Raw genomic sequence first — 20,390 nt, forward strand, 5'->3', positions numbered from 1 at the left:
CGACCCAGACACAGGCGTTCAGAACAGCCATCGACAGTGACTGCTCTCACTGCCTGGGATTGTCCAAGGGTCTCAATTTAGCCTAGGGACAAAATCCTCGACCAGCAAATTCAAACCATCATTCAATGTAAGTCATAAAGGATCTTAAGGAAAATCTTGTTTTATTTATACATATGGACTCCTATTTACCTAATTAGAGCAATGATTACACAATTAACATTCCTGTTCTCATAAGGGTTTCTTCTATACATTGGAACGGCTTAAGAAAAGCATTGTCGGGCCGGCCCCGTGGCTTAGCGGTTAAGTGCGTGCGCTTCGCTGCCGGCGGCCCGGGTTCGGATCCCGGGTGCGCACTGAGGCACCACTCCTCCAGCCATGCTGAGGCCGCGTCCCACATACAGCAACTAGAAGGATGTGCAGCTATGACAGACAACTATGTACTGGGGCTTTGGGGGAAAAATAAATAAATAAAATCTTAAAAAAAAAAAAAAAAAAAAAAAAAAAAAAAAAAAAAAAAAAAACATTGTCTAATTTTTATTTTATTTTACACTTTCAAAGAGACAGAGGGAACAGAGAAAAAGTGTGACAAATTCCCCAACTCTGGGGCCCAGCAGGTACAAAACCAGATTCCTCTGGTGCAAAATCCCTCCATATTTTGGGCGTTTCAATGCCTAGGGAAGACGAGGGAAGCCCACTGCACCCACCCTACAGAAAGGGTTCTGTGGTTAATCTATCACAGTGCTCTAGCGAAAGCATATGTTTAAAACTACGGAGGGTTTCAACTTAACATCTAAAGTTCAAAACTGTAGCATTTCAGCAACAAATAAGCTCAGAGAGCTCATCTCAGAAGTGAAATTAAAGAACTATTGCTCTGATGTCTGAGAAGTCAAGTTGTGACTCTCCGCTTCACCCCCTTCAGGCTTAGGCAGACACGTAAGGTGGCGGCGGCTCCTTGGCAGCGCCATTCACTGTGCCATCATCGTACGGGGGTAAGAGCACCTGAGGAGAAAAAGAGAAGACAAGGGTTAGTGTTTAAAGGTACCCATACATTCCCGAGTTTTAACTTCAATTGAACTTTTATGCAATTAACCCTTTTCCATAACCTGCACCCAATTTCAACTTTCCAGCAAGTGGACAGACTCTGGTGAGAGACTTTTTGAATCCTTAGAGAAGCAAATGGGAAGAGACTTTTGGCCCTTTCTGGTTTTTCCGAACCCTGTCCACATGTGCCTAGATGTCATGGCGCCTGGAAGGCCAGAGGGCTGTGTCTCTAGGACTAGGGAGGAGGCGGCGGTGGCTCTGAAGACGTGAAACGGCTCCTGGGTGACGTGTACGTGTGCACACACAAATAGGGCAGGCACCTGAGGAACCGCTCACGGTGAGATCCAGGCGGCAGAGTGGAAAACACAAGGGCTTTGTGGCAACCTGGACTCTCCTGGCTCAGCCACATTCTATCAGCGTAGCTTTGGGTAAGTTACTTAACCTCAATTTCCACATCTGTAGAACAGGGATTCCTGTGAATTAGAGATCTATAAAATACTCAACCCACTGCTTGATGCACACCTGAAAAGGCAGATGTTACCTATAAATGGCTGGAGAGGAACAGACAAGCACACGCAGTAAGTTGACTGATAACCTCTCTGTTCACATTTCAAGTACAAAAACAATTGCTTGGAATTGTTTATGAACCATCAGCATAAGACAATGTTGGCTGATTTTGGCTTTCTTGGAGTAGAAAACAAAACACAGGGAATATCGACTCAATATGATTAGCCTTTATTCAGTCAACCAACATTTATGATGCACCTACTATGTGACAGGCATTGTGGGGACAATTAAAAGAGAGTTGTTGCCCTTAGGAATTCAGAGATGAGATGAACTAAAATCTTACCCACCTCAGGCGCTTTGTGGAAAGAGAAAGAATAATCACACACAAAACAGAACAAAACAAAACCACACTTGGTTACTTTTTCCATTATGGACATCACTTAAGTGGTAAATGTTTATCAATTTCATGAATTTTCATTATCTAATCCTTTAGCTCCTAGAGCGATGACACTAAAATTTTATTTTTAAGGTTTTGTCATACCCTACTCCCACAACCACGAACACACACACATACCCCTCTCTAATTCAACACACTTTACTATTTATTTTTCTCTTCTTCCAGTCTTGGGGGCTCCTGTTGGGCTAAAGCTGTCTTACTTAACCCCAGTGTTGGGCCCACTGCCTATTCTGTAGCAGGAACTCAGAGGAGGGTGGTGGAATAAATGACTGAGGTATCATTTAGGCTGGCCCTTGAGGAATCTGTATGGTTCCTCGGGTGGGGAAGTGGAGTCTGGCATTCTAGGCACAGGGCACCTGTAGTGGTTTGGGTCCAATCGGAAGACACAAACCACCCAGGAATTTGAACAGAGAAAGTTTAATAAAGAATTATTACGGGGCCAGCCCGGTGGCACAGAGGTGAAGTGCATGCACTCTGCTTTGGTGGCCCCGGGTTTGCCGGTTCGGATCCCGGGTGTGCACCAACGCACCACTTGTCAAGCCATGCTGTGGTGGCGTCCCACATAAAGTAGAGGAAGATAGGCACGATGCTAGACCAGGCCCAATCTTCCTCAGCAAAAAAAAAAAGGAGGATTGGCATGGGATGTTAGCTCAGGGCTGATCTTCACAGAAAAAAAAATAATTATTAACAGGGGATTGGAGGGGAATTAGCTAGGAGGGGAGAAAAGAGAACTCTAATGGACATTAGTGCTGAGTGAGGGTACTCAAGGAAGGAACCAACACGAAAGGGGTTGCCTCCCCAAGGCTGGGAATCAGACATTGTTGGAGAGGGTATGGTTGAAACCCACTGGATGCTAGAGAAGTTTTCGGGGTTGCACCAGGCCAGAGCTGGTCCACGGTCAGGCTGGTGTGTAAAGAACCACCTGCTGCTGGAAGTGGTTCACGGGGAGGTGCCACTTGCCCTGGAAACTGCCGGAGAGCAGGGTATGTGCCGGGAGGGCTGTCCTGAGGAGGAGGTGCTACTGCTGCTGTCCCACCCTCCCCCCCAGGGAGCACTGGCTATAGGACCCAGACACCTGCATGTGCACAGAGGAACCAGGGACAGAAAACCTCTTCTTCCTCCAGCACCCTCTGTGGACAAGGCTTAACGGCAGGGCAGGTGCTAAAGGAGAAATATTCACAAGGCCCAGCTCCAATCAGGCTAAAAGGGGGCCTTTGGAGCCGCAAAGCGGTGAGTGGATAACTGGTACAGCACCAGAAAAGCGATGACAACAGGCCCGAGAACTGTTCCTGTCCGCCTGGTGGCCTCTGTTCCCAAAAGCGGTGGTGACATCGGGCCTGTGTCCTAAGTACTTCATACTTCAGGCGTTACCCAAGGGACAGTCGGGCAACGTTCAAGTGCTGCCGGTGCTGAAAGGGACAGGTGGACCCCTGATACGCTCCGTGCAGGACGCCAAGCCAAGGCAAGGACACATTCCCAATGTCCTCCCCACAAAAGGAAACCCTCTGCTCTTGCGTCCAACAAACCAGCACCTACTGAGCACTTAGTATGTAGAGGGCACTCGCCATTGGCAACACCTCACGTCTGTTAAAGGAGGTCACAGTCCAGAGGAGGCAGGGACAGGTGAAGCAGGTAAAACTGAGCACGATCAGTGTGCGGGTGTAGACAAGGTGTTAGAGAAGAACAGACGGGGAGAACTAATTTAGGCTGGGGGGGTCAAGGAAGGTCTCTCAGGAAGATAAGCAGGATCAGCAGACGGCGAAGAGGACGACACTGCAGGTAGACAGGGAAGAGCCTAGGCAAATGGAGGGAAGCTTGAAAGCAGAGCTCTCCCTGGGAACGGCGGGATTTGCAATGATGACTGCGTACTTCTGGGAGAATGCTGCAGAGAGGAGGCTGGCACTGACTAGGTGCCTCCAGAAACACAAAGGTGGGTTTGGAAGCAATTAACTGTTTTTCCAAGTTGTTTCTTTTCCTTTTGTGTGTTAAGGAGATGTAACCACCAGCCATCCTGAAACTGACCAAGCCAGGCACTCAAGGGAGATGTAACCACTAGCCATCCTGAAACTGACCAAGCCTCACCACAAGAGCTATGCCCATGACCTTTGCCTTATCTTTAATGCAAAGATCTCTCCAGGAGGAGCTTAGGCCTTATTATGTGGAAGCATGTTCTCCAACTGAGCCTGTGCAAGCGAATACCCGCCTCTCCCTTTTGAATATTCATTCCCCAACCAAATAAAAGTTCCTGCTTTCCTTTGTTCCGGGATGCCGTGACTTTGGAAATGGATTCCTCATGGCCTCCTATTTGCTGCAAATACACTTTACTTTGAGAGACAACTTCCACTGGTGTAGGGTCTTATTTAACTCACCAGGCGGCGAGCCCACTTGGTTCAGTATCAAAGCTGGCAAGACAGGCAATCTCAGAGCCGGGAAGAGCCTTGTGTACCACCTGAAGGAGCTTCATCCAGTATCTAGCTGCAGCATCTCCACTAGGAATCCTACAAGTCTCAGCTTGAGCTGAGGAAGAAAATGTACTCTCTACAGCAGAGTCACAGCTCTCCTCCGCGCCTGCATGTCTGACTAAAGGACTGAGCTCCCAGCACGCACGTGTGAGCGCATTAGATACAATAACTTATAACCAATGGAAGCAGCTGTGACCAGCACTAGAAATATTGAATTTTACATGACTGAGCTTCAGCATAATGCTCCACAACCTCATTAAACAATTAGCTGATTCACATCTCCTTATCCTTAGAGAAATTATCCTAAAAGGCAGTGGAGTTACTTAAAAGGGAGTGAAATCAGCCATCATGTCCAACTTATTTTTTTTCCTGAGCAAAATGCAATACTCCAATTCTACAAAATGTTCACAGAAGATTAAACACCAAATTTTCTTTAAAAAGAAAAAAAAAGTGCTGCAGATTTGCCTTTTTGTTTGTCAAAAACTTATTTTCACTTTCACGTTAAGTTTGGTAGTTTGTCACTATTTCTTGCTATTTATTTTCAAACTTGTTTTAAAGTTTTATCTCACATCAGTATTTTAACATCCTCATGGCTTTTTCTCTCAAATATTCTATTGACTTGGACCCTTTACTCAAAGTCAAGATGCCTGGTGAAGAGTTTCTCCTTCACTAAGGTTTCTGACACTCACTCGTCTTCAGGGCCCTGTTACCACACATGAAATACTGACTAGAACATTCTTCACACGGCACTTCATACTCCTGCACTACTTTCAGTGAGAAGTTCTCCAAATGAAATTGGTTTTAAATTCTGAAGGGACAGCGTCATCTTTTTTATCTAAATGACGTTAATATTATCGATGATTTCAAGGGAGGGCTGGTGAAGTAAGGATGGCCATCCTGTTTCTATTACATACAGTCTGTAAATACTGACTAAAAACACTTGCTATTGTCCTTTGTACCAAGATCAACGAAGTACTTAAAAATCTGCGAAAATAACGGTAGGGTCGATTAAGATAGAATATGCGAATTAAGATGCCATACAACAAAATTATTGAAAACTCAATTATTTTGACATTTTTAGAAGCTGGTATTTAGTTAAAGCCAGTCTTTCACTTTAAAAAAATGTAATCATTCACAATGAATGACCAAAAAAATAATCTCTGATGACGAAGAATACAGGCCACGTCCTACTTCAATCTAAAGTCACTGCCTGGTCAACAGCAGCTACTCAATGAGCAGACGGACACAAACGTGTTACAAATCTCAACCATGGACCACTGTACTTCAAGCAAGATTCAATACAACTGGATTCTAATCCTAGTACAGTCCCTGGAAGTTTGTCTTCATAGGATCTCAACCAAAGAGCGACGATATGTGATGGTGTAACTCTCTTCCACACAGATGGAAAAATCTCCCTTGCCAATGACCCCAGAGGCATCTGTTCATTAGGGAGATTAGCGTCGATCTATAAATAGCGTCTCTTCAATTGGGAGTCAACGTGCTAGGTGACAGCGTGCTGGTGGGAAAGCAGCTCATCATTCATTTCAATTCACCTCAACAAATATTCAGTGTTACCAGGGGAGAAACTTCATTCTTCTTAGCTACATCAACATACAGAACAGTTGGAGGGAGATATAAATTAACATCAAAGGTTGCAAAATGTAACATCTTGGAAGAGAAATGATTCCAACTGACCATAAATCTATATAAGTCATTAGAATTTGGGAAACTAATTCATTCCATTAAATATTAAGAAATGATAAAACGCTCAAGAGGAAAGAACTATTTATTGGTAAAAAATAGGAAATGTTTGGGTACTATGCTTAGAGTTGGACTTTTACTGTAATATTAAAGTTAAGCCATGAAAGGCTTATTTGGAATTCTAAGTTGCCAGGATTACATTCCCAAAAGTATTATATATAAAAGTTACATAAATATCTTCAGACAGTCACAAAGTTACAAGCCAAATTCTGTGTTTGTGCATTTATTTTCCTGGGGGGAGTGTTCAGAGCTTTCATCAGATTCTCAAAGGATCTCTGGAGATTTGGGGGTCCAGGACTGGGGGCGGGGGGCAGTACAAGGCACAAGGTAAATTGCACCAGAAGTCTGTTTGCTGGCTCCCACATCCTAAGGGTGAGGTAAGTTAAGATGAAATCAAGGCCCAGGGTGACGGCCATGGGGCACCTTGTCCGCCCTGGAGCAGGAGGAGAAGCCCAGGAAACAAAGGGAACTGAGAGGTTACTTTATACAGTCAAACATTTGGAAAATAATATTAAAAGGTAACTGACAGATCCGATAGCCACATAGAAAAGATCGAGGCTAGGTAAAAGGTAAAAATGTTGGCAGCTGAAAAAACAAGGCAAATGTTTGCTTGGGAAAAACAGATCGTATAAGAAGAGGAATGCACAGGACAGAGCTCTGCACTGAACAACGTTCAGATACTCGCACAAAGTAAACAGTAACTGGTAACGTAGCCCGAAAATGTGATATGACCATACAAGGAAGATGAAGGCAGCGGAGGGCACGGGGAGGAGGAAAAGTTAAATCCTATCCAACAACAAGAAATCAGAAGATATCTCAAATTGATCATTGGAAAATTAGTAACGCAGACATTTTAAAATATGGAGGTAAACACTAGAAGAAACAAGCAAGAGCTGACAGTGTTTACTGCTGGGTGGAGAGTGGGCAAGAGAATGGCAGAAGACAATTAAGAAATAAATCTTTCCAATATGATTTTTAGCTATGCACACGTAATACTGTGTTAAAATAAAAGTAATATCTTAAAAACAAAAGAATAGAGGCCAGCCTGGTGGTGCAGCGGTTAAGTGCGTGCGCACTGCTTCGGCAGCCCGGGGTTCAGAGGTTCGGATCCTGGGCGCGTGCCTACGCACTGCTTGTCAAGCCATGCTTTGGCGACGTCCCGTATAAAGTACAGGCAGATCGGCATGGATGTTAGCTCAGGGCTGATCTTCCTCACATACACACACACCAAAAAAAAAAAGTTAAAAAAATAATAAAAAAATAAAAGAATAATCACGGCGGTTTGAAGGAAAGAGGAAGTCAACTTGTAACCTGAGGGTGGTGAGCAGGCCTGAGACCTCATTCCTTTTGCCTTCTCAGTTGGCAGGAGAGTTGTGGGTTTGACAGGAGCTTCTGCAGGGGCCTGGAAAATGAGCCCCCCTTGCCAAAGATGTGACTCTCGACACAAGGAAGGGTGTAGGGACTGGACACGTGCAGTACAGACACTAAAGAAAGTAACCAGGGAGTAGTGTGCCGTTTGAAGCTACTGCCTAGGAGGTGAAGTATGTTTTCACATTGAAGTTGGTCAGGACCGGCCCCTCGCCTGCTTGAGACCTCCTCTAGTCCTGTGAGACCCAACCTCCACATTAACACATCACCTAGAGTACCCCAAACACCCACGGAAACTAAAGAACTCCGATGCCATGAGGCGGCCCCAAGGAAACAAATGTGTGCCACGGGAAAACGAACAATTCTCTTATTAATACCACCAGCTTCATGCCACTCCAGCCCTGGCGGGCAGCAGCCCCATATCTGACTCTCTCATCCCTAATTCATTTCCATCACTCCCTAGCACAGCAAGCTTGTTACCAATCAGACTCCTTTTTCTTGTGACTTTTCTCCCTGGAACGTTTTTCTTTCTTACGTCGCTCCATACATAGCCCAAATAACCCAAGGCTTAGGTTAAATTCCTTTCTAACATGGAGATCTGAAATATCTCAGCCTCAGTTACTCTCTTCTCCTCTTAATTATGCTTTGCAATTGTAGTGCAATAAATAAATTCTTGAAATAAAAACACCAGCCTTATATATTTTCATATTCTTTATAGATAAGATAAAGTCATAAGAATAACACTGGAAATGGTAGTAACTACAGTACAGCCCTCTGCAATCAGACACAAAAATCACTCTCCTGAAGCACTTACATAATTTATCAATTAAACTATATGCTCTCTAGTACTATTAACTGTCTTGTATAACTTACCTTGCTCCTCTCCAAAAAGTTTGTAAAAGGCAAGTCTCACACTTCTGTATTCCTTTCTCAGCACTGGTTCTTAGAGGTGTGTTGAAATTTGAGCTCTATCACTTAGGAGCCGTCATGGTCAATGCTAGAGGCACTATGGTGGTGGAGAGTCAAACACGGACTCTGAAATTAGGCCTGGGTTCAAATCCCAGGTCTGTGATTTATAAACTCTGACATCCTAATTTACTAAATCTATCTGAACTTCAGTGTCCACATCTATAAAATTGAGACCATGATAGATACCCCTCAAAAGACTGTTGTAAGGATTTAACAAGGTAATGTACTTAATGCACTGAGTGTAGGCTGAGCATTTGATGCTCAATAAATGGCAGCAATTTTCCAACTGTAGCAAGATGATCAGCATGGTATCATTTTGTCTAACTAGTTCGGCCACACACCTTCCTTAAGAAAATGACACCAGGAAGCACTCTAATTTATTCACTTGGGTTAGAAAAGAAGTTCTCTTTCTCTCCTCAGCTCTGGTGGTTGCAGTAAATGAGAGGCTAAAATTTAAGCTGCTTGAGCCACACACATTGCAGCAAGTAGATGGCTGGATAAATGTCTACTGAACTTATAACCTATTTGACATGGACCTTCTGTTAAGAATCCTGCAAATACTTCTGTTCTTGATATGGAAGGATATGCCCTAAGGTCCTGCTGAGAAACTGTAACTCCTATGGAAGCATCCAATACATGATTCCCTTAACCTCAAAAGCTGGAAGTGGAGCAGTACATCCATGTCCCCCAACAATTGGATTTCCCAGCCCACCATCCCTATGTCCTACCTCCTCCTTTACCAAATCTAAACAAAAGGAACTGAATGATGAGACAGGAGACAAAATGGACACCATTTTTACTGCAGGCTGCAAGTCTGCAAGAAGTGTGGGCATACAGTTATAATTCCAAAATCCAAAGAGCGTTTGGTTGAAACACCATCTCCATTCATTCGTTCCTTACCCAAGTACAACCTGAGCACCTATCAGAGGCCAGTGGTTGTGCCAGGTGCGGGGAAGGCAGAGATGACGATAACCGACCTCAGGCTGGAGGAGGATGCCCCATGTTAACTCAGCAGTGCTCACACAGGAGCGGGGAAAGCATATGTAAACTGTATGTCATGAAAGACCAAGGCGTACATGTAAAGGTGTAGGCAGATGCTGTAGTTGGAGAGCTGGGTACGTGAGGCGGGATTACATGAGAGGAGCCTGGAACAACAGGCAAGATCCCAACTGGCCTCGTTAAGTAATAACAGGAAAGGGGAACATTCTTATCTAAGAACTAGCGGTCCTCACCATTTTGGGGGTGGGGGGAAAGGGGAGCTGTGGTAATGTTCACAAGTAAGAGACTCCCATGGCATACACAGATTTGTTTTTACAAAATCAACTGCCCTTCTCTCCCCCCAAAAACATGGAAAAATAAAGAAAATACCACCATAAACAGAGACGTCTTTACTTTCTGTTTTTCTGGCTCCTTTGGGGGGGTCACAGGTGGGAAACAAGGGGCACGATTTTCATGAAAGCATGATAACTCATGGGAGGAACAACTGTTGATGAGACATCAGTACCAGCGCCTCAAAGCTGCCCCACAACTAAGATGGACTTCACAGGATGAAGTTGATACTCCACTCCCTCTGCTGGCTTCAAGGAAATACCAGAATGCAAGGAGCTGAGACTGATGCTGCTGTAGGGATAATCCTGAATCTGTTCTTATTCATTCAAAGGAAAAAAAAATTCAAACCACTGGCCAACTTAGGTTTTAAATATTAGCCCGTAAGTCACAAATGACTGTCACACAACAAAGTGAAGTGACATCACAGTTCAGAAATGCTGCAGTAATAAACAGCAGAACCCCTGAAGACTTTATTTAAATACAAAGATGACAAAATCAGATTTATGTTTTAGATCCATCTGGCAACAACAGGGAGGAAACAACTGAAGAGAATAGAGAGTTCAAGACTAGCGGCTAAAAGACTAATTATAACCAGTTTAAAGAGGACTCCTCAGTTACTGGCGTAGGTGACCAAGTGGACATTGCTACCGTTCAGCAGATTCTAAGCAAAGCAGGCGTGGAAGCAATGGAGTGGGCTCTGCAGCACACTCTCTGTGGACATGGCCGCTGGGTGGCTGGGGCTATGGGCATGGGGTTGATCTGGTCCACATAATCCAAGCTATTTCCTTCAACTGAGATAAAAAAGAGCAAGACAAGTGACTTTTATTAAATATTGTTCATTCATTTCCTCAACAAATGTTGGTCGTACTGTGTGCCAGGCACTGAGGACACCACACTAACTGAAACTTATGACAGCATATCTGCTAGTGGAGGGGTCTGATAAATAGAATTTACCTTCCACGGCGAAGTGCAGAGCTTCTCAACCAGTGTCCATTCACAACAGTCTGTCATACAAATATTGTAACTTTCTATGTTTGCCACCATGTTGAGAAGACAGGGGTACCCTGGGGTAGTAGCCGAGACTATGGGCTGTGGAGTCGACCATCTGGGTCCATCACTTCCCACTCTGAGGCCTTGGGCCAGTCACTTACCTCTTTAAGTCTCACTTTTCTCATCTGTAAATGGGGACGATAATAGGTTCTATCTCACAAGCTTGGTGAAATAAATAAGCCCAAGTAAATGTGATTATTTAGCACAGTACATGGCATGCACTAAGGCTCAACAAATCTTAATTTTATTTCATACATTTGTGAAAGGATGAGATGGTTTGCAGTATTGGACATAATGCAAAATAAGACAACTGAATGCTAAAAGGACCCAGAAATAAGGCAAAATGGAAATGTTTTGGGTTATGAAGTTTTTTTCCATATATGGATGGATGGATAGATACATACATACATACATAGACGGATAAATATACAGAAAGGGAAGGAGAGAGAGGAAGGTGTGTGTTACTTTTTTTCTGGTAGTAAACTAAAATAGGACTTTATGGGCCGGCCCTGTGGCTTAGTGGTTAAGTGCGTGCTCTCTGATACTGGTGGCCCGGGTTCGGATCCCGGGCGCACACTGGCGCACCGCTTCTCCGGCCACGCTGAGGCTGCATCCCACATACGGCAACTAGAAGGCTGTGCAACTATGACATACAACTATCTACTGGGGCTTTGGGGGGAAAATAAATAAATAAATCTTTAAAATAGGACTTTATGGGATGGATCTTTGTATAAAAGACAGTGGGTAACTGCATTTAATAGCTTTAGCTACTGTTTTTCAAGACTTTAGTAACAACTTTGCAAGCGAATTATTCTTTTATTGATTTCCACTATAGTTTTTTTTTTTTTTTGTGAGGAAGATCAGCCCTGAGCTAACATCCGTGCTAATCCTCCTCTGTTTGCTGAGGAAGACCGGCTCTGCGCTAACATCTATTGCCAACCCTTCTCCTTTTTCCCCCCAAAGCCCCAGTAGATAGTTGTACGTCATAGCTGCACATCCTGCTAGTTGCTGTATGTGGGACGTGGCCTCAGCATGGCCAGAGAAGCGGTGCGTCGGTGCGTGCCCGGGATCCGAACCCGGGCCGCCAGCAGCGGAGCGCGCACACCCAACTGCTAAGCCACGGGGCTGGCCCCTAGTTTATTAAATATAAGGTTGATTTAGATCTGTTGGCAAAATAATAAATGTGGGAGAATTCAAACTTTCTCAGGAAAGAGAGATCCCGAAACAGAACTCAAAGATGAGGCGCTGCTGTTGGCCAGCCCACTTGCAGGAGGGGAAAGCGCAGCTCTGAGGTCCATTCAGGCAGAAAGGGGCCACTAAATCCCTGGCATGGTTCAAACAGTTGTCCTACAAATATCTGGAGAACTCGGCTTAAGTTTCCACTAAGGTAGGGGTTTGCGAACTACGTGGGCCAGATCTGGTCTGCCACCTGTGTTTTGTACAGCCTCAGAGCTAAGAATGGTTTTTACCTTCTTTTAATGATTGCAAAGAAAAATATTTTGTGAGGTGTGAAAATTACATAAAACCCAAATGTCAGCATCCATAAATAAAGTTCTATTGGAACACACACTTACTCGTTTACGTACTGTCTACAGCTGCTTTCACACTACGGCCGCAGCGCTGAGGACTCAGGACAGAGACCACATGGCCTGCAAACCCTAAAACATTTTCTATCCGGCTCTTTATAGAAAAACTTTGCCTGCGTCTACAAAAAAAAAAGGATTACCCTGTATTCTGGCCTTCGAAGATATGATTATGTCACGTGAAAATACACACCCCAAAACAATCTCGTCATTTAGGGGCACTTATGTCTTCCAAAGGTCCATTTAAACTAATCCTAAGTAGCCAAAATATTTATTTTCTCTTCTTCACCATTTGTTACACGCCTAATAGTCTACAATGTATCTTGTTTAAAACAGGCAGCACTTACATTAAATGCTTGACTTAAATTGGTCACACCAAATTTGCCTATTTAGATATGAGCTTCCTATGCTCCGGCCATACTGGAAAGGGGAGATAGCTGAATCATGAACCTCCATGATTAAGCAAAACAACCATTTCGACATCAGGGACACGATCATCACAAATATAAAGTATGGGCTTGTCTCTAAGGCATCTAGACTAAGTGTATTCAAACTTTTTAAATACCCCCACCTATAATATATATGAGTAAACACACACACACATAACCATATATTTTTGATTCTAAGGTACACATTTTTGAACATTTTAACATCTGAATTCAGGCTGTGCCTTGTAATTGACAGCATCTTACAATAAGAGGTACCTATACAGCAACTAGAAGGATGTGCAACTGTGACATGCAACTGTCTACTGGGGCTTTGGGGAGAAAAAGGGGAAAAAAAGGAGGAGGATTGGCAATAGATGTTAACTCAGGGCCGGACTTCCTCAGCAAAAAGAGGAGGACTGGCAAGGATGTTAGCTCAGGGCTGATCTTCCTCACAATAAAAAAATAAATAAATAAAAAATAAGAGGTACCTAAAATAATGGTGCAATTGACAACTGATGGCATCTTGTATTCAAGGACTCCAACATACCAGGAGACGGGGAGAACATAAACAAATTTCGAGGATTCTAGTGAGAAACTTTCCCCTTGCCTATAGTAAGGAATAACTTCCAACGACAAATAAGATAGAAGGTGATTTTTATCCTCAATTCACTGCAAAACTACTATAAATTGTCCTCACTTGATATTATAGGAGGAAGTCATTCTTTCCCTTAATTCTCAGCAGAGAAGCTACTCAAATTCTTTTATAGATTATACTCATAATATAGAATCTGTACTTCAAATCTTTCAAATTGGGTCAAAAAATTCTCACTGGTGAGATATCTGGGCAAGAAACATCAAAATAATATAGTAGCCCAAATGGAAAGTTAAAATAGTTCTGAGCACTTAACTATCTAATATTTAAATAAATGTATCTAAAATAACTATCTAAATAATATAGATAACTATACCTAAATAAATATATCTTAAAAACCTACCTTTTTATCTATATAATAAAAATATCCAATTTAACCCTTGAGAAAATAAAAGGAATGGACTGTGAACTATCACCATGGTAACCCTACCCAAGGTATCCCAGCTGCTTTCTCGAGCCCCCAAGCCTGAATGTGCTGCACCACCTACTGTGCACATCTCCTTCGTGATTCCTCACCATTGGTTCTGGGGCTGCCAAGCCGGCTGTGCTCAGCTGCTGACAAGGCACCTTGGCTGGAAGGACTGCTCAGAACTCAGATTCCCATTTTATCTGTTTCTCCTTCCCCACACACTTCTCTCCCTCCCTCCAATTAATGGAAAGGGAGAAATATCTTCTGCTTTGATTTCTAGTATCCAACAAATCAACTGCTTAATTTTCTGTTACAATCTAATCTGTGTCTACAAGCTTCGTTTTTTTCATAGCTGTAACCTCAATACAAACTTCCATATCCTGCTTTTTAAAACATGGTAAGCCTTTCTTCTGCTGTTACACTGCTCATAAAAATTTTTATGGAATAAACACATTTTTTTTTTTTGAGGAAGATCAGCCCTGAGCTAACATCTGTGCTAATCCTCCTCTTTTTGCTGACGAAGACCGGCTCTGAGCTAACATCTATTGCCAATCCTCCTCCTGTTTTTTCTCCCCCCAAAGCCCCAGTAGATAGTTGTATGTCATAATTGCACATCCTTCTAGTTGCTGTACGTGGGACGCGGCCTCAGCATGGCCGGAGAAGTGGTGCGTTGGTGCGCACCCAGGATCCGAACCCGGGCCGCCAGCAGCGGAGCGCGCGCACTTAACCGCTAAGCCACGGGGCCGGCCCTGAAAAGCTTTCAAGAGGAAATCCCAGGGGGCGTCCAGTTCAATCTCACCCACGATGCTTTTCTATCAGAACTAACAGATGAGTATATCTGGAGCCCTGCACACATATGAAGTCAGGAAAATGTGTGGGGCTGAGTTACAGGAAGCAGGACTATTTTGCACAACTTTAAACAAGGCAGCTGCCTTGCTGTCACAAAATTTACTCTTAACCTTTGCTTTTCTTCCACCTCTTTCTTCTAAGTCACCCTCCCATCCCTTTCACTGTGCTAAAACGGAAAATAAGCAAAAAAACTCAAAAAAGTCCCACTACTTTAAAAGTTGGTGACTTTTCTTGAGAACAATCGTCTAAATGAACTGTTCTCCTGCCTCACTCCCCATCCTGGTCAAATCCATGCCAGGCACCAGTGGGGGAACACACGGCCCTGGCTGCAGTCTGAACAGACAACATGTCTAGGAAGAAGCTGGTGGGTAAAGAGACTGGTGCCAGGCCGCCTCCACCACTCACCAGCCGTGAGATCTTGGGAAGTTATCTACTTGGTGCCTCACTTTCCTCTTTTGCGCACAGGGATTAACAGAACCTACTTCAAGGACTCTTGTGAGATTAAGTGAGCTCATATACGTAAAGCACCCGGCACCGAGCCTGGCAGACGGCAACCACGACATCCGTGTTTGGCGAGAAACCTATACTACAAAAGCTACAGAGTGGGGAGGTGTGACAGATGCAGAGAAGAGCGGAACATCACTGCAATGATTCAGCCCTCAGCTGGATGGCACCTGTGCAAACAGTCGAGGGGATGAGAACATCAAAAGGTGGCTGGACCAGTTCACTTCCAAGGTCTTGTCCTACCTTTAGGTGACTGATTTTATGTTTTATGTTATAGTCACACACAAGAGATATCCTCAAGAATCATCTCACTCCACATCCTCTCAATTATGCACTATCATTGCTACCTCCTACAGCTCTCTCAAATCCTTCCTCTCTTCCTCATTCCCTCTACTATTGCCCTGGGTCAGAACTTCATTGTCGTCATCATCATCATCATCATCATCATGATCATCATCATCATCATCATAGTAACCTTGACAATGGAAATGGTCTCCTAGCTGCTCTCCCTGCTTATGTAGGATTTTACCAAGTCTACATCAACCTCTCACATTCGTCTTGGTCTTGTAAAATTAAAAAGGAAAAAAAAAAAAGCTTAGAGAGATCAAACTATTAAATTACAAGGGAAAGGAGAGAACCTAAAATTGAGATATTACAAACAAGATCTCCCTTTGGTATTCCAGTACTTAGTAGGCCAGAAGCATCACAGCCAGTAAGTGACAGGCTAGAGTTTCAAACCCTCTAGAAGTCCTGTTCTGGGACAACCTTCTTTATCTCCCCCCTCCCCACTGCCTCCTGGACAATGGGGTTCACACAGGCAGATGACAGTGGTGAAAGGTTTGTTTTGTTTGTGAGGTATGTTTAATGTACATGAATCTGAGATACCCAGGACTGAAAGAGATCTTAAGAGCCACCCTGGTAACTGGCCTTTAGACGCAGCCCCACTCACACCATTTCAGAAAGTTAGCTATGACTTTTCTGAACAATCTGCAAGATGATGACTATACATTCATCTTGGTTACAGTCTAGTTTCTCAGGTATGAAGGAACTTCTGAAATCTAACTAAAAATCTCTCCTGCCGTCAATTTAGTTAATTCCTTCCCCTTTTCTCTCTCTACAGTGGGGGAGAAAATACACAGAACTTGTTACCTAATCAAGAACTTGTTTCTGGGGTCGGCCCGGTGGCACAAGCGGTTAAGGGAGCATGCTCCGCTGCGGCGGCCCAGGGTTCCCCAGTTCGGATCCCAGGCGTGCACCGACGCACCACTTGGCAAGCCATGCCATGGCGGCGTCCCATATAAAGTAGAGGAAGATGGGCATGGATGTTAGCCCACAGCCAGTCTTCCTCAGCAAAAAAAAAGAGGAGGATTGGCAGATGTTAGCTCAGGGCCGATCTTCCTCACCAAAAAAAAAAAAAAAAGAACTTGTTTCTAATAATATTCAACCTATACCTAGGAAGTAAGGAACAACCTGATTTTTAAAAGCAACAAGAGAAAAAAAATGGAATTTTTTATGCACAATTTTTGAAAGTTGTTGAGACTGCTACTAAATCCGCCCCCACCCCCAACGCCTCTCAGTCAACTAAGAATTTGTTTTAGTTTTGTGACAGCCCAAGGTCAGCCTTAATTAACCTCGGGTCCCTCAGAGATAATCTACTGGGAAGTGGCTGCTGGGGAGATCATCTGGCCTTCACCAGGTCACCGACCTTTTTCTTAACTACATTTTTCAAGCAGGCAGACTCAAAATGTGACCCGACACAGCAAAATACTTCTCGAAGTCAAAACGATAAGGCTGTAAATAATGTTAACCAGCATTAGCACCTACAATATGACACGGCATAACAGACTCCAGGAAGTTAAAATTTTCCTATTTATCCCTACATAGTTAGGAATTTTCCTACATTATCTGAGACCATAATTCTTTTACCTGGAAGCAGAATTTCAGACACTGTCTTGGCTAACTATTAATGTCACTGCTTTCAAGTGCCCCAATTCCAAAGAAATCGGGTTCCCTACTTTTGGATTTAACAAAATAGGTACGACCATCACTTAAGTCTTCACTGGTATTTGCAAAACAGGCTGCATAGATTAAAACAGTTTTTTAAATCTCAATTTCCATAAATTTTAATGTGAAATAAATCTGTTTCTACAATCTAGATGTTTAGTATTTTAATACATTTTCCTCTTCAGGCCAAATTTTGATGGAGGTAGGGAAGAGAATGTGGTATTACATAACATGTATCCAGAATGTGAATTCTACAACATTCTAAAAGGAAGGTTGCATCTCCCTAGGGTACCCCACCATGTGCTGCAATGACTCAAAGCGATACCTTGGGAGATTTTAAATTTTCAAGGAAAACACAGCAACACCTATTAGATCCCACACTAACTACGACTCTTAGGTTGTCTGGACCTGACTACTTAGTGAAATGAAGAGTTAGGTATTTCCTTTGGCCTAAGGGTGCCATGAAAAAAAATACCAAGACTCTAAGACATTATGAACTAACAGAATTTGTGACCCCTCTGACTTAGGCATTTCTTTCAAAGGCTTTTACTTTGGTTTGTTTGTTTGGGAAACTGGAAGAGAGATTAATCCACAGAATGATCTCCAATATCTAATAACTCTTATCCATCCTCCCTGAGTAGTATTTGGGAAAGTATATATCTGGCTAATAAGAGGTGTACTGTTTTAGAGAAGAAAAAAAAAGGCACATTTATTTTCTACCAACAAGAGCCCCAGTATCTTTCCACAGAGGTCACCCTGAGACTATTCAGCCTGGGAGAAAAGCCATCTGGCCTAATATTTGATAGGAAGTGAAAGACACAACATGTTATTATGTCCGTGTAGATTCCCAATAAAGACATGAACAAAAGAGACACATACATTATTTATTACACGCTATGAGGATCTTAATATAGCTACGGAGACGAGGGAAAATGAAAATGACAGAACTAGATCATTCCAATCCCCAATAGAGGGTCTCAGAGTGAGGTGCCAGTATATATACTTTTTAAATTAGAATGCTAACATGAACTACTTACTTCTAGTCAAAACAATCTTTAAACATGCAGAGCCCTGCTTGAAAAAAAAAATCTGTTCTCCAACCCTAGAAATCCAAATTACGGTCTTTACCAAAAGGAAGCAGGGCTCCTTGGAGAAATGGCTGATTCCAGGTCTGGGACAGGAAATGGACAAGATGAGCCTGGAACACCTTGTCAACCAGACAGCAAAGAAGGTGTCAAAGGCTACCAGGGTTGTGTCAGGAGACACGGGCGCCAACTTAAAAAGGCTCCCACTGGCCAAAGATGGCACAATTTGAGCATTAATAAGGATATTAACTGTAAGCTATGAGCTTTTTAGAGAAAGATTTTCTTTTTCCCCTTACAAAGTTTCAAAATAGAATAACAGGTAAGTTTTATTTAGGCCTAGTGATAAAATTTATCAAAATAGTTGTACTTTTCAACTGGACATCCCCAGCTCTTCTACTAATAGGCTTCTTTCATTAGTTATTTATTACTTAAAAAAACACCTCACTGGTCACCAATAGAGAGCCATGGACCAACTTGTCATTTTGAAAACTGATAAATAGGGCCGGCTCCGTGGCTTAGCGGTTAAGTGCGCGCGCTCTGATGCTGGCGGCCCAGGTTCGGATCCCGGGAGCGCCCCGAGGCACCACTTCTCCGTCCAACGCGAGGCCGAGTCCCACGTACAGCAACTAGAAGGATGTGAACCTATGACATACAACTATCTACTGGGGCTTTGGGGGGAAAAACTGAATAAATAAAATCTTTAAAAAAAAAAAAAAAAAAAAAAAAAAAAAAAGAAAACTGATAAATAAAGAGAACAAAACCAAGTATATTTATCCATGTCACAGGCACCACTGGGTAACCAAATTGTACACGAGGGAAAGCTTCTCTTTATAGAAATATCTAGCGAATAAATGGAAAACAAATGACAGAATGTCATCATCTTGCAACTCCTAATGAATCATTGCTATCGATGGTGCTGCCATCCCAGACAGAATCAATCAGATAGTATCTGCCTCCTGATGGAAGAACAAATTATCAACTATACTATAATTTTGCAAAAAAAAAAAGGAATACGGAAATATGAATATGGGAAGCCTCTAGATGCAACTAACTTACAGGAAACACAGAGGACCATATTATAGCTATGCAATAAGTCTAGTCTGTGGGACAAACTAGTTTCTTTAACAAAAAAATTATAGAGATTTAAAACACATATTGACCCATAGATCCTGTTTCAAATAAACTTCTGGAAAGATTATGACATTTATGAGACAACGGGAAATCTGAGCACTTACTGGAAATTTTCTGGTATTAAAGAATTATTATTTTAGGTATAATAAGGATTCTTTAGAAAAATAGCCCCAACACCATTATCTTTTTTAAAAAAAATCCTTAAAAATACTGTCAGAAAGCTGAGACTAACCCTACATTTTGGAGTGAACTATCAATGCAACTGAGTTATGAGAAATGATAAATCTCTCTTTCTCAGGAATACCAATCTTAAAAAAAAAAGAAAGAAAAAAAAAGGTTCACTGGGAACTTTGAGAAGGTAGAGAAACATCAGCAACTCAGTTTCCGCATTTTAAAAATGGCAAGTTGATAGAGAATGATTGAGAAGATAATGACCAACAACCATCATCCAGCAATTCCCCAGCACCTCTGTCAACACTCCAGGAAGCAACCACAGTTGGCACCAGGACATGGGCCCAAATCCCAGTTACTACAAACCACTGCCAAGCTGGAAGCCTGTCTGAAGAAAAGAGACCTTTTGTTAGAGGAGCTGGGGGTGTCCAGTTGAAAAGTATAACTACTTGAGTTTAAGTAAGCCTAAATAAAACCTACCTGTTATTTCATGCCTAATTTTGAATCTTTCAAAGGGGGAAAAATAAAAGCTTCCTCTAAAAAGCTAGTTGGATGCATTTTGGGGACTTATTTGTGGTTCTTAAATTCTCTAAGCACCCCAATTTCTACAATTCCAGAATATCCTCTGAT

At 42.8% G+C, this 20,390-nt stretch overlaps 1 protein-coding gene across 1 annotated transcript in view; it reads right to left on the minus strand.

The window, feature by feature from the left end:
- Positions 1-521: 521 nt before the first annotated feature.
- The window catches only part of LAPTM4B (lysosomal protein transmembrane 4 beta), a 72,150-nt gene continuing 52,281 nt past the window's right edge, over positions 522-20,390 (minus strand). Inside the window, exon 7 of the mRNA XM_004431192.3 lies at positions 522-999. Within this exon, the coding sequence (XP_004431249.1) occupies positions 922-999 (78 nt within the window). The 3' untranslated portion in view covers positions 522-921. The remainder of the gene's footprint in view (positions 1,000-20,390) is intronic.

Source organism: Ceratotherium simum, chromosome 23, assembly GCF_057802395.1.
Source record: "Ceratotherium simum simum isolate JZ-2026a chromosome 23, ASM5780239v1, whole genome shotgun sequence".
Classification (NCBI taxonomy): domain Eukaryota; kingdom Metazoa; phylum Chordata; class Mammalia; order Perissodactyla; family Rhinocerotidae; genus Ceratotherium; species Ceratotherium simum.